General features: G+C 48.6%; 2 protein-coding genes across 5 annotated transcripts; both read right to left on the reverse strand.

The window, feature by feature from the left end:
• Positions 1-9: 9 nt before the first annotated feature.
• DAXX (death domain associated protein) lies at positions 10-4,711 on the reverse strand. 4 transcript variants are annotated; one of them, XM_042986114.1, is made up of 8 exons: positions 4,691-4,711; positions 3,223-3,481; positions 2,238-3,069; positions 1,898-2,112; positions 1,495-1,741; positions 862-1,339; positions 478-700; positions 10-271 (listed from the first exon to the last, which is right to left on the reverse strand). In XM_042986114.1, exons 2-8 carry the CDS (start codon positions 3,427-3,429, stop codon positions 212-214), a joined length of 2,262 nt encoding a protein of 753 aa, XP_042842048.1. In that variant the 5' UTR covers positions 3,430-3,481; positions 4,691-4,711; the 3' UTR covers positions 10-211. The 4 variants fall into 4 exon arrangements, with proteins under 4 accessions (XP_042842048.1, XP_042842045.1, XP_042842044.1 ...); XM_042986111.1 differs by lacking the exon at positions 4,691-4,711 and adding an exon at positions 4,393-4,504 and having other exon boundaries at positions 3,223-3,478; XM_042986110.1 differs by lacking the exon at positions 4,691-4,711 and adding an exon at positions 4,393-4,504.
• A 5,721-nt stretch (positions 4,712-10,432) lies between these two features.
• Positions 10,433-11,105, reverse strand: SMIM40 (small integral membrane protein 40). The gene is made up of 2 exons (XM_042985273.1): positions 10,648-11,105; positions 10,433-10,444 (listed from the first exon to the last, which is right to left on the reverse strand). The coding sequence occupies exon 1, from the start codon at positions 10,927-10,929 to the stop codon at positions 10,687-10,689; it is 243 nt and encodes an 80-aa protein (XP_042841207.1). The 5' UTR covers positions 10,930-11,105; the 3' UTR covers positions 10,433-10,444; positions 10,648-10,686.
• Between the last annotated feature and the right edge of the window lie 2,067 nt (positions 11,106-13,172).

Here is a 13,172-nt window from a genome sequence, read left to right on the forward strand (position 1 = left end):
AGACAGGGATACAATAAGAAAAGAACTTTATTGTTTATTAATGTTTCTGTGTAAAACTTAAGGTTTTGTTTTTTTGTTTTTTTTTTTTTTAAAGAAACACCACCAAAAGGGGATTAGCCCAGTCAATCCCTTCCTCAGTCATCTGTTTCCCACCATCCTCCAAATACTATTCCAAAACATTTTGGAGGCAGGGAGTGGGGGGTAGAGGCAGCTAATCAGAGTCTGAGAGCACGATGATCTCCTCTGGATCGCACTGTGTGGCCACACTCATCTGCAGGGGAGTGAGAGACAGAGTCAGAAAGAGACGTCTGGAATATAGGGGTAAAAGAAGCAAAGGGAAGGATTTCTCAGAGATTAAAAACTGGGGTTAGAAAAAAGGTCGAGAGAGGTTGTGGTGGGTGCAAAATTCAGATGGAGTGCCTGAAACTGAACAGACAATGAAAGACAAGTCAGGAAACAACTGCCTCCCCCTCTTACCTTGTAAGTACCAGGCCGGGAGGGTTGTGAATGGGGGGCTTGGGACAACTGGGCTGGAGATGGGCTACAGAGGGAGCTGGTCACCAGGCCATGGCTAGGAGAGTCCACTCTTGTCGAGGAATCAGCAACTGGGGCCATAGAAGTCAAGGGAGAAGGTGGGCTGGGCAGGGTAGATACCTTCTTCCCATTCTTCTCATGCACTGCCCTTTGCCTTTCTACATAGCTAGGGACAGAAACACAAATATGTGGAGGGGTATGAAGAGCCTGAGGCCGGAGGGGAATCATCCAGTCTCTTCCCAGCAGACCCAGTTCCTCAATACTCCTCTCAGAAAGCCCCTTGCAATCTGTCCTTGGCCTCCCTCTTCTCCTCCTTGTCATTGTTACCTGTTTCCTAATGACCCTGCTCCAGTTTGCTTCTCCTTTCGGGATTTCTTGCACGGGGGACAGGAATCTCCCCAGGTGTGAGGAGACACACCTCCATTGAAGGAAGTGGAGGTGACCATGGCTGCTCCATTCTCCAAGACAGTGGTGAGGGGGTCCTCTGATTGCTTCCTGGAAGAAGAAACGTCCCTCTCCTCAGGGGAAGGAGTGGTATCCAGGGGCAAGGCTTCGATCTCGAGCTCAAAGAGCTGAGACATGGGGCTCTCTTCCTCCAGGGGTAACTCCTCAAGGTGTTCTCCGTTGCTTTCAGCATCTATGCTGGAGGGGGCCAAGGCGTCTTCTGACAGTGAAGATGGTGACATTATGAGTCCTTTGTTCTGCTGCTCCCCCACAGACTTGCTGATCCCTCTGCTAGATTCCAGGTTTTTTTCAGCGGAGATCTGCTGCAGTGGGGACATAGGGCTCTTGTCTCCATCCTGGCCTGGAAAAGAAGAAAAGAGGGGAGAGGCAGCATGAGAACTAGGGGAAAGAATACTGCTGAGAGTAATAGGAGGGAGGGAAGGGTCTCAAACAGGTGGTTCACATCCAAAAGAGTAGAGGGAACCGACACATGAGGGGACTGTTTCCTTGACATACCTGCTTCCTCCTCCTCCTCCTCCTCCTCCTCCTCCTCCTCCTCTTCATCGTCCCCCTGACCTTCCTGCATCTGTTCGAGATCCTCCTCTTCTTCAGAATCTGTGGCCTCCTCCTCTTCTTCTTCCTCTTCCTCTTCTTCCTCCTCTTCCTCTTCTTCCTCTTCCTCATCACTTTCCTCATCTTCTTCGTCATCTGTCTCAGCCTTGGAGGTGGTAGGGCACTCCTGGGACACCATTCCACTAGGGCCCTCGGGGACAAAGGAATTTCTCTAAGGAATCCCTTGTCCCAGAGGGTCTGGTTCTCGGGTTCCTTCTGCACTTTTCCCAGTCAGTCACCCTAAACTCCCTGCTAGCTAGTGCAGGGGAAGGACAAGGTCTGTCTGGAGGGTTTATCCCTTCCATACCTCACCAGAATCCAAGGAGGCTTTGGGGGAGTCTGCAGAGTGGGAAGAGGTAGCTTGGGGAAGCCGAGCCCTTCTCTTCTGTCTCTCGCCCTCCTCACTCTTGTCTTGCATCATTGCATATTTGGAGATGACCTCATCCAGCCGGCTCATAGCCAAGCTCCGGTTTTCTCGCAGGCGCCGGGCTAGGGCGGGATCTGACAGTGCAGGGTCAATGCCTACGTGGGAAGATATAAAGTCAGAGTACTCAGCCCAAACCCTAGAAGAAGGGACAAGAGAGATCCCCCCTCCACCAAACATCTGACATACAAGGGTTGTTGACAGGCATCTCACTAATCCCTACCTGGCCTATAGTCATCTGTGAGGTGACAGCCAAAGTTGTAGATGAGATCAAGGTGGCGTCGTTCCTGTAACCTGATGCCCACATCTCGGAAGGCATCCTGAGCCATGAGCTGGAGCTGCTGTCGTGGGAGGCCGAGGCTGTGCCGAGCAGCTGCCTTCTCCACAGCCCGCAGTACATCTCCATAGTCAGGGAAGGTATCAGGCCCTGGTTTGTTGATGAGCCGCTCAATGCGCCTGTTAACCTCTGGGTAGCGGGTGCCACGGTAGGGGATGCGCTGTTCTATGACACGGCCCGTCAGTGAAGAGCAGTCTTTGAGTTCACACAGCCGCCCAAAGAGGCGGATCAGCTTACGCTTCAACCTTGCCTCCTGCAGGTATGTGGAGTCTGGGTCATCCAACTCTGAGAGATCCAACTCCTTTTCCTGCAGCCGCCGGATCTCGGCCACATAGAGCGCTAGCAGCTGCTCCAAGCGCTGGATCTGCCGCCGGGAACCACGGGTCCTTGGGGCCTCAGAGGCAGTGGTCTCGGCATTTGTGGGGTCCGAGGAGGGGTCTGTGGGAGGGTTATTCCCAGAGGGTTCACCAGAGGTGGTGGCAGCAGGGGCCAGGTTCAGCTTCTTCTTGGCTGAATGGGCCTTGAGAACAGTGCAGAGCTCATTAATGTAGACATAGAGCTTAGCTGGCCGGCTCTGGGCCCGAGATAGGACCCGAGAGAGGATGTTGCAGAACTCCGCCGAGGCCAAAAACAGAGAGTGGGCACGCTGCTGCCGATTATAGAGGAATGGGACCACCTCAGGGTGGTCTGCTGTCTGCGTCTTACACAGCTCAAGGAACTAGAGGATTCAGGGGAAGAGGTAGGGGGAAAGAGACAAGGGGAGGGGTTGAGAGAAAGAAGGCGAGGTGGGGTTAGTGGGGAAGAAAGGACAGGAGAGCCAGTCAGCCATCCCCCTCCCTGGGGTACAAGAATCTTCTCCCCTAAAGCTCACCTCTTCAAACAGCTTCTCATTCTCCAACTTGTAGCATTTCTTGCCGCCAGAACTACTGCTTCCTCCAGCCCCATGGGGCTGAGAGGAGCCAGGGGCTTCTGGCCGGGGTGAGGCCGGATTGGGGGGTGGGTGGGAGGGACCTGGCTGAGCAGCTGCTTCATCTTCGTCATCATCATCCAGCACGATGATGCTGTTAGCGGTGGCCATGGGGGATCAAATCCCCCGGAGGGAGGAGGTGTTGGGGATTTCGGAACTCCTGCTGGAAGGGGATGGGGCCTCAGAAAGAGCCCCTCCAGCACAGCCCATCCCTCATCTCACACACTTTCCAATCTTGGGTTTCAGTAACACCCAGCCCTGCCCAACAGTGTCCTCAACTGCCTGTCTTCCAGCAACTGTTAGTACCATATGCTTTTCTGGCCCTTTACATAAGGAAGCCCCAAACCACCTGAAACCCTTAAGTCCCCACCCCCAGCTCCACCCCTCTTGTCGATATCCAAGCTTTCTGCTTCATTGCCCCACTTCTCAGACATTCATTTCCCCAATTCTCATACTTGCCAAGTTGATTCTTCCAACCCCTGGACCGCCTCCCACATTGCACTCCAGATTCCCTCGACGTTCCCTCGCAGATACCACACCCCCGGCAGCACCACCTCCTGAGCCTTCCCCGTTTCGCTCTCAAACACGTCAAATCCACACCCTCATCCCATCCTGAAGGATCACCCCCAACTCCTAGACTCTCTGAGGTGCAGGAGGTTCCCTCCCAATAATCCATTCCCCTTTCTCCTCCTTGAATTATCTTCATACTCCGCCCTCCGACGGGGCTCCTCAAACCGGGGCGTCAGGTTGGAGAGACCTCACCTCAATCCCCTCCCTCTTACCCCACCCGAATTTCCCCCATTCTCTCTCTGTGACCTGTAACCGACTGTGAGCCCAGCAGTGAGCTGTCCCGATTCCTCTCAAATCCCAACCTGGCGTCTGACCCCTTCCCCTAGATGAGCTTCCCGCCAAGTCCCCCTCCCCCAGTTCGGCCCCCGGCCACCCCACTCCCCTTCAGGGATAGGAAGGAAGGTACCATAGCTTGTCCCTCAGACTCAGCGCCCGGGACTCCCCAATACCTCTCCCTCGACATTCCCGCCCCCGCCTTCGCTCCCCACACCGTCCGGCCCCCACCTCAGAAACGGTCTCTCGAGGCGACCCTCGCTGCTGATCTCAGAACCTCGCATGGTTCCCTCCGCCTTCCTTCCCCCTCCCACCGCAGGCCCTTCTCTGGACCGGAAGCCGCCGAGTTTCCGCCTACAGCCACATAGGCGCGGCCATATTGTCGTACGGCGCCCGGACCACGCCTCACCCTGCGGCAGGAAGTGGTGGTAGACCCGCCCCCATCTCCAGTGACGCCCACACAGTCTGCGGCTCCCTTTCCTGTGACCAGTAGGGGGCGCTTTTGCCTCCTCAGGGCGTCCCAAATTACCTGGGGGCCGCCATTTTGCCGTACGGTATTGGCTACGCCCGGACTAGGGCGCGCCGCCGGCAGAGCTCTTTTCACCCGGTGCTTCTGCGACTCAGCCAATTAGAAACTTCCTGCATCCGGCCCAACCGCCGGCGGGTCGCGTGCGGGAAGGGCTGAGCCACCTTTCCAAGTGGGGAAGGGGGAACGGAACAGGAGAGCCAAGGGATTGGGCCCTCCAAGACTACGCAAGGGTGCAGGAAAGAACGAGCGTCTCTTAAGAGGGAAAAAAGCCCTTTTCCTTCCGCTGGGCCGTTGACCAGCCTTCCGGCGCTGCTTTTTACCTGCCCGGTACCCTTTCCACGGTTTAATCGACTGCGCCTGCCCCTTCCCTTTTGCGGGCTGCCCGCTCCCTTGCCGCTGTCCAGCAGCTACTAATACTTCCAAGTGTCTACATCTCCCAACCGTGAAATCATAACAAATGCATACAGATGAGCACAATGAGCTATACAAATGTGTTCTTATTATTATCGCTATTGTTATTGATTCCTCTTTAAGCGCCTCCATGGAACTAATGACCAACCAAGTAGGTGGGAGCTAGGTGGTTCTCCGTTCTTTTCTGGAGAGGGTCCCCCAAAGTGTAGGCGGTGATGACCTGGAGGCCGAGCTTTGTCCAGGAGCTCCAGGGCCTTAGGACGGCGAAAAGGGGGAAGGGGTGGGGGGCCGCGAGAAGAATCTGTGCAGATTGCCGCTCTGAGGGCTGGCAGACGAAGTGAGACTCGTAAAATACCTTGGGTCTCAACTCGTCCCTTTCTCTTCCTCTGGGGAAACTGAGGAAAGAACGAAGAGAGAAGAAACTGACTTCGACGCCCGCCTCGCCCGCACCCCCTACCTCACTCAACTTTAGGGAGGCTGGAAGGACTCGTGGAGGCCAGGGTGGGTCCAGATGTGAACTTATGGGGAAGCCAGAACAGTTAACACGGAGATTCCCATCCCCTGCATCCTTTGGCTTTCTACAAGTGGTGACCATCTTGCCACTATTAGGACGCGGAGGTTCTTAGATCCTTAAGCCCTCACTGTACCAGAGCCTCAAACCTGCCCTTCCATTAAAGAATCCCACACCATCTAAGCCTATAGTCTTCAAATTAGGGAACATGAAAATTCCCTCAAAGGGTATTCAGCCTTAGGAGATGATAAGGATTTAATTTCTAGATCCTCAACTTTCGCAAGATTGTTCTTACTGAGTAAATGCTTGCAGTTGAGGTTCTCCTTCTTCCCTTTCCCTTTTATAATGGACTTCCTCGTCTCTTAAACAAACAAACAAACAAACAAACAAACAAAACCCAAAAAGGTATGCGGGCATACCTCATTTTATTGTGCCTCACAGATATTGTAGTTTTGTTTTTTGTTTTTTGTTTTTTTTTAACCAATTGAAGGTTTGTGGCAGCCTTGGGTTGAGCAACTCTATCGGCACGGTTTTTTTTTTTTTTTCTTCCTTTTTTTAAAGATTTTATTTTATTTTATTTTATTTTTAATATTTATTTATTTTTGAGACAGAGAGAGACAGAGCATGAGCAGGGGAGGGGCAGAGAGAGAGGGAGACAGAATCCAAGGCAGGTTCCAGGCTCTGAGCTGTCAGCACAGAGCCTGACATGGGGCTCAAACTCACAGATTGCGAGATCATGACCCGAGCCGAAGTCGGACGCTCAACCAACTGAGCCACCCAGGCTCCCCTAAAGATTTTATTTTTAAGGAATCTCTACACCCAACATGGGGCTTGAACCCAAAACCCCAGGATCAAGAGTCACATGCTGTACTGACTGAGCCAGCCAGGTGCTCCTACTGACACCATTTTTCTAACAGCATTTGTTCATTTCATGGTTCAGTTCATGGTTCATATTTTGGTAAGTATTGCAATATTTCAAACTTTTTTGTTATTTTTAGTTTTGTCATAGTAATCTGTGATCAGTTACTATTATAATTGTTTGGGGGTAACACAAATGACACCCATATAAAGACAGTGAACTTAATAAATACCGTGTGTGTGTGCTGACTGTTCCACTGACCAGCTGTTCCCCCGTCCGTCTCCCTCTCCTCAGCCTTCCCTATTCTCTGAGACACAAGGATATTGAAATTAATAACCCTGCAATGGCCTCTAAGTGTTTAAGTGAAAGAAAGAGTCACATGTCTCTCACTTTAAACCAAAAGCTAGGGGTGCCGGGGTGGCTCAGTGGGTTAAGTGTACAATTTTGGCTCAGGTCATGATCTTGCGGTTTGTGGGTTTGAGCCCTGCATCCGACTCTATGCTGACAGGTTAGAGCCTGGAGCCTGCTTCTGATTCTGTGTCTCCCTCTCTCTCTCTCTGCCCCTCCCCTGCTCTCTCTCTCTCTCTCAGAAATAAACATTAAAAAAAATCAATCAGTCAAAAGCTAGAAATGATTAAGCTTAGGAAGGAAGGCATGTTGAAAGCTGAGACAAGCCGAAAGCTAGGCCTCTTGTGCCAGACAGTCAGGCTGTGACTGCAAAGGAAATGGTCTTGAAGGAAATTAAAAGTGCTACTCCAGGGGCGCCTGGGTGGCTCAGTTGGTTGAGCGTCCGACTTCCGCTCAGGTCATGATCTCACAGTTCGTGGGTTCGAGCCCCACATCAGTCTCTGTGCTGACCGCTTGCTCAGAGCCTGGAGACTGCTTCAGATTCTGTGTCTCCTACTCTCTCTGCCCCTCCCCCGTTCACGCTTTGTCTCACTCTGTTTCTCAAAAATAAATGTAAAAAAAAAAATTAAAAAAAAAAGTGCTACTCCAGTGAACACATGAATGATAAGAAAGCAGCACGGACTTACTGATGATATGGAAGCTGCTTGGGGGGTCTAGATAGAAGATCAAACCAGCCACAACATTCTCGCAAAGACCTTAACTCTCTTCAATTACGTGAAGGCTGAGAGGCTGCAGAAGAAAACTTGGAAGCTTGCAGTGGTTGGTTCATGAGGTATAAAGAAAGAAGCCATCTTCCAAACATAAAAAAGCAAGGTGAAGCAGCAGGTGCTGACGTAGAAGCTGCAGCAAGTTATCTAGCAGACCTAGCTAAGATAATTAATGAAAGTGGCTACACCAAACAACAGATATTCAGTGTAGATGAAACAGTCTTCTACTGAAAGAAGATACCATCTGGGGCTTTCATAACTAGAGAGGAGAAGTCAGTGCCTGGCTTCAAAGCTTCAAATGACAGGCTTACTCTCTTGCTAAGGGCTAAAGCAGCTGGTGACATTAAGTTGAAGCCAATGTTCATTTGCCATTCCAAAAATCCTAGGGCCCTTAAGAATTATGCTAAATTTACTCTGCCCGTGATCTATAAATGGAACAACAAAGCCTGGATGACAGCACATCTGTTGACAACATAGTTACTGCTAAGCCCTACTTTGAGACCTACTGCTCAGAAAGAAAGATTCCTTTCTGGGGGCACCTGGGTGGCTCAGTCGGTTGGGTGTCCGGCTCATGATCTGGGCTCAGGTTGTGATCTCACTGTTTGCGAACTCAGGCGCCACGTGGGGCTCTGTGCTGACAGTGCAGAGCCTGCTTGGGATTCTCTCCCTCTCTCTCTCTGCACCTCCCCCCAAATAAATAAACTTAAAAAAAAATTCCTTTCTTTTACTGCTCATTGACAATGCACCTGCTCATCCAAGAGCTCTGATAAAGATATACAATGAGATGAATGTTGTTTTCATGCCTGCTAACACAGCATCCATTCTGAAGACCATGGATCAAGGAGTAATTTCGGCTTTCAGGTCTTATTATTTAAGAAATACATTTCATAAAGCTGTCGTTGGTATACATAGTGATTCCTCTAATGGACTTAGGTGAAGTAAATTGAAAACCTTCTCGAAAGGATCCACCAATGTAGATGTATTAGGAACATTTGTGATTCATGGGAAGAGGACAAAATATTAATATTAATAAGAGTTTGGAAGAAGTTGACTCTAACTCTCATGGATGACTTTGAGAGGTTCAAGACTTCAGTGGAGGAAGTAACTTCAGATGTGGTAGAATTGGCAAGAGAACCAGAATTAGAAGTAGAGCCTGGAGATGTGACTGAATTGGCTGCAATCTCAAGATAAAACTTCAAAAGATGAGGAGTTGCTTCTTATGGATGAGCACAGAAAGTGGTTTCCTGAAATGAAATCTACTCCTGGTGAAGATGCTATTAAGATCATTGAAATGACAACAAAGGATTTAGGGTATTACATAAAACTTAGTTGATAAGGCAGCAGCAGGGTTTGAGAGGACTGACTTCAATTTTGAAAGTTCTGCTGTGGGTAAAATGCTATCAAACAGCATCGCATGCTACAGAGAAATCGTTTGTGAAAAGAATAGTCGATTGATGCAGCAAACCTCATAGTTGTCTTATTTTAAGAAATTGGCACAGCCATCCCAACCTTCAGCAACCACCACCCTGATCAGTCAGCAGCCACCAGCATCTAGGGAAGACCCTTCCCCAGCGAAAAGATTAAAACTCCCCGAAAGCTCAGATGATGTTTAGCATTTTTAGCAGTATTGTTTTAAGTTTATTTATTTATGTTGAGAGAGCGAGCATGTGCATGCAAGTGGGAGAAGGGCAGAGAGAGGGAGAGAGAGAACCCCAGGGGGGCCCCGAACCCATCAACCATACTGAGCTGAAGTCAGGTTCTCAACTGACTGAGCCACCCAGGCACCCCAGCAATAAAGTGTTTTTAAATTAAGGTAGTACGTTGGGTTTTTTTTAAAGACATAATGCTATCGTGCACTTAATGGACTACAGTATCACGTAAACATAACCTTTATATGCACTGGAAAAGCAAAAAAGCTCCTTTGACTTTCTTTATTGCGATATTCGCTTTATTGTGGTCATTTGGAACAGAACCTGCATTATCTCCAAGATATGCCTGTGGTTGTCAATCATGAAATCTGGGGCTAATCTTGTCTTAAGTAAAGGGACATGTAGCCTATTTCTTTCATCAAGGTACCATAAACACCACCTCTCCTGTCTCATTAAACATGTACTTCCAATTTTTAATCATTTAAAAACTGTGTGCAATCTTGATGCTATTTAAATCAGTTCTGTTCTCATAATAATTGCAATGATAACAGAAGAAAAATTATTAAAAACTTTGCTGTCTATGGTCACAAGAAAGAAAAACGTTTTTCATCTCAATTAATATGTATATGCAAGAAAATATGATTGATCGGTCAGTAAAAGACTTTCAAGTATAAAAGTATAAAATTGTCTGTGGAGAAGTGGACTGGTAATAGCTGTTCAAGGGGGAAGAAAAGAGTCACGAAAGAAGGAAGAGAATAATCCTGTAGTTATGAGTTTGTTTATTTTAAAATGTGAATATTTTCCTTTTTTCTTTTTTTAAAGTTTTTTTTTTAAATGTTTATTTATTTTTGAAGGGGAGAGACACAGGGCATGAGCCTGTAAGGGGCAGGGAAAGAGGGAGACACAGAATCTCTGTCAGCACAGAGCCCGACATGGGCCTCGAACTCACCAACCATGAGATCATGACCTGAGCCAAAGTGTGACAACTGAGCCACCCAGACGCCCCTATTTTCCTTTTAAAAAAAATGTTTATTTTGAAAGACAGCACATGCATGAATGGGAGAGGGGCAGAGAGAGAAGAGGACAGAGGATCCACGCCGACAGCAGAGCCTGCCTTGGGGCTCGAACCCAAGAACCGGAGATCACGACCGGAGCTGAAGTCGGGCGCTTCACCGACTGAGCCACCCAGGTTCCCCAAGATGTGAATATCTGCAATCGGCCAGAAATTCCATCCTTGAAACAATTTTCATTTATGATGAAAAACTGTAGATGATTACTTAAGCATATGTGAGAAGTACGAACCTTTTCAAAAAATTTTCCCAGAGTATAGGTGCAAAAATTTTGAGACAGCTGTGCAAGTGTCCCCTCCACAGCCCCCTACATTCTATTTCCCTCTTGTCCCCACCTCTCACCTCTGTCACAGGGGAAGACAATGTTTATAGGAAAGGTGGTCACAATTCCAGCTCCTCCTCCTTCTGAGCTGTTCTCAGGAGCCAGTCCCCAAACTTTGCCCACGGTAGCAGCCACAGCAGCTTATAAACAGCCTCCAGCGTCAGTAGCATCAGGAAGAGGACCAGGAAGATAAAGAAGGCCTTGTCCAAGGCCCGACGCAGGGGACCTCTGGGAGGACAAGGACGCCTGGCGAACGCCAGGAACACATCCTCCTCAGCCACATCGCCTTCCTCCTCCGCCATAGTAACTCACAGCTGACAGCTGACTGGATCAGCGGGGCTGGGATGGGAGCCCTTGCTCAGCAACGCCAGGATTAAGGGGCATGGCAGCAGCAAGCCCTGAACCTGCTTGGGTTGACCCTAATTCCCCCATCAAAGACAGAAAGGAGGCAATCGTATGATCATCCCGTGCAACGTGAATGGTCTGGACTAAGTGATTCCTAAAGTCTGTCCACCTTTACTGCAACTGTGTCTTCGCAACACGGAGACAGGCGAGCTGGAACGACTGCTGGAGTCTTTCTGGGTCTCCAGGTTCAAGGCCCCACGTCTTTCGGCCCTACAGACAGAGGGTGAGCAGTTGTAGCTGATGTGCCACCGTGAGCCGCTGTCAGCCCATTCCAGCTTTACCTTGGGTGGTGGGAGGAGGCCTGGGGGAAGGGCTCTCGGGGGTCTATAGAAAGAGAAAGATCGTGATTGGTCAGCGGAGCCAGAGTGTGTCGTTGGGACTTAAGTGTTGGCGCGATAATATGGGAGAGGGGGGGTGATTAAAGAGTTGTTGACTGGGAGTGTCGTCCAGGAGGCTGTCGTTGGAGCAAGGGTTGAAGTCCTCTTCTTGGCCCTGTTCCCTAGGCACTGGCCCCAAGGCCTCCAGGAGGACCCCCTGGAATAAGTGGAGCAGTACGGGGGTAGGGTAGCCAGTAGAGGGAGCAATGTATGGTAGCGGACCTCATGCATGGAGCCTTTAGGATCTCTTACCTAAACTTCATTTTGACCTAATAGGAAGACCTTGCTCACCCCCAAAAAGGTACAAACGATGCCACGATTTTGTTTAGAGCCAAGTTCTGTTATTGTTTGCTGTCGCCACAAGAGGGTTGCTCTAAGAGTCAAAAAACCTAGATGGAGTCAAACTAATCACTTAGGACTTGTGTTAATTAAACAAGGCGGCCATTAGACTGCATTAGCAAACCCAAATCTAAGCCTGTAAATTCCCCAAGGTTTGGAAATCAAAATGCTGAAGACAATCACAGTCAACGAGGCTTTAAGCTATAGCCAGACAAATAATTGCCTTTCTGTGCTTCTGGACTTTATCTGTATAAGTCTTTCCCCTGGCTCCTGTCTGCAGAATGTGCCTAAGCACTTTTGGTTTGGTGCTACCCCATTCAAATCCATTCATTCATTCATTCAGAGAGAAGGAGAGAGAGAGAGAGTGTGTGCATACAAGTTGGGGAGGGGCAGAGAGAAGGAGACAGAGGATCTGAAGCAGGCTCTGTGCTAACAGCAGAGAGCTGATTCGAGACTTGAACTCACAAACCATGAGATCATGACCTGAACTGAAGTCGGTCGCTCAACTGACTGAGCCACCCAGCCTCCCCTCAAATCCATTTTTACTCAAATAAACGCTTTGAATTTTTAATATGCCTCAGTTTATCTATTACCTGTTTGTGAGTGTCATCTTGAGGAAGTCACTGGACTTTTTTTATAAAACTGAGAAATCTCTTGCTTCACAAAATTGTTATAAGGGACAAATAAAATAAGGCGTTTGTTTTGTTTTTGTTTGTAAATTGTGAAGTGCTATATTAATATAACATATTAATTTCTGATACCCTCACTTATGTCTCAGACAAGTTTACAATAAGTCTACACAAACACCTTTTCTTTTTCAAATTTAAATTTAATTTCTAGTTAGTTAATATTATAGCACAATATTGGACTCAGAAGTAGAATTCAGTAATTCATCACTTACATACAACACCCAGTGCTCATCATAACAAGTGCCCTCCTTAATACCCATCACCCATTTAGCCCATCAACCTCCCTCCATCAACCCTCAGTTTGTTATCTATTGTTAAGAGTCGCTTGGGGCACATGGGTGGCTCAATTGTTTGAGCATCCAACCCTTGCTTTTGGCTCAGGTCATGATCCCAGAGTCGTGGGATCCAGCTCCACATCAGGCTCCACACCTGTGGAGCCTATTTGGAATTCTCTCCCTCTCTCTCTCTCTCTCTCTCTCTCCCCTCTTCCCCTCTCCCCAACTCTCTCTCTAAAATAAAAAATTAAAACAAATATTCTCTCTATCCCTCTGCCCCTCTCCCTCACTCACAGCCTCTCTGTCTCACACTAAAAAACAAAACAAAACAAAAAAACAATCTCTTATGGTTTGCTTCCTCTCTCTTTTTCCGCCTTCCCTATGTTCATCTGTTTTGTTTCTTAAATTCCACATATGAGTGGAATCATATGGTATTTGTCCTTCTCTGACTTATTTTGCT

Source organism: Panthera tigris, chromosome B2, assembly GCF_018350195.1.
Source record: "Panthera tigris isolate Pti1 chromosome B2, P.tigris_Pti1_mat1.1, whole genome shotgun sequence".
Lineage (NCBI taxonomy): Eukaryota > Metazoa > Chordata > Mammalia > Carnivora > Felidae > Panthera > Panthera tigris.

What these genes read in the sequence shown, in the direction of transcription:
- DAXX (XM_042986114.1), bottom strand. Translation starts at nt 3,429, where the DNA reads ATGGCCACCGCTAACAGCATCATCGTGCTGGATGATGATGACGAAGAT. An exon ending in GGAGGAGGAGGAGGAAGCAG is followed by an intron (nt 1,340 to 1,494) that starts GTATGTCAAGGA and finishes CTTCTTTTCCAG; the next exon opens with GCCAGGATGGAGACAAGAGC. An exon ending in GCAGGGTCATTAGGAAACAG is followed by an intron (nt 701 to 861) that starts GTAACAATGACA and finishes TTCTGTCCCTAG; the next exon opens with CTATGTAGAAAGGCAAAGGG.
- SMIM40 (XM_042985273.1), bottom strand. Translation starts at nt 10,929, where the DNA reads ATGGCGGAGGAGGAAGGCGATGTGGCTGAGGAGGATGTGTTCCTGGCG.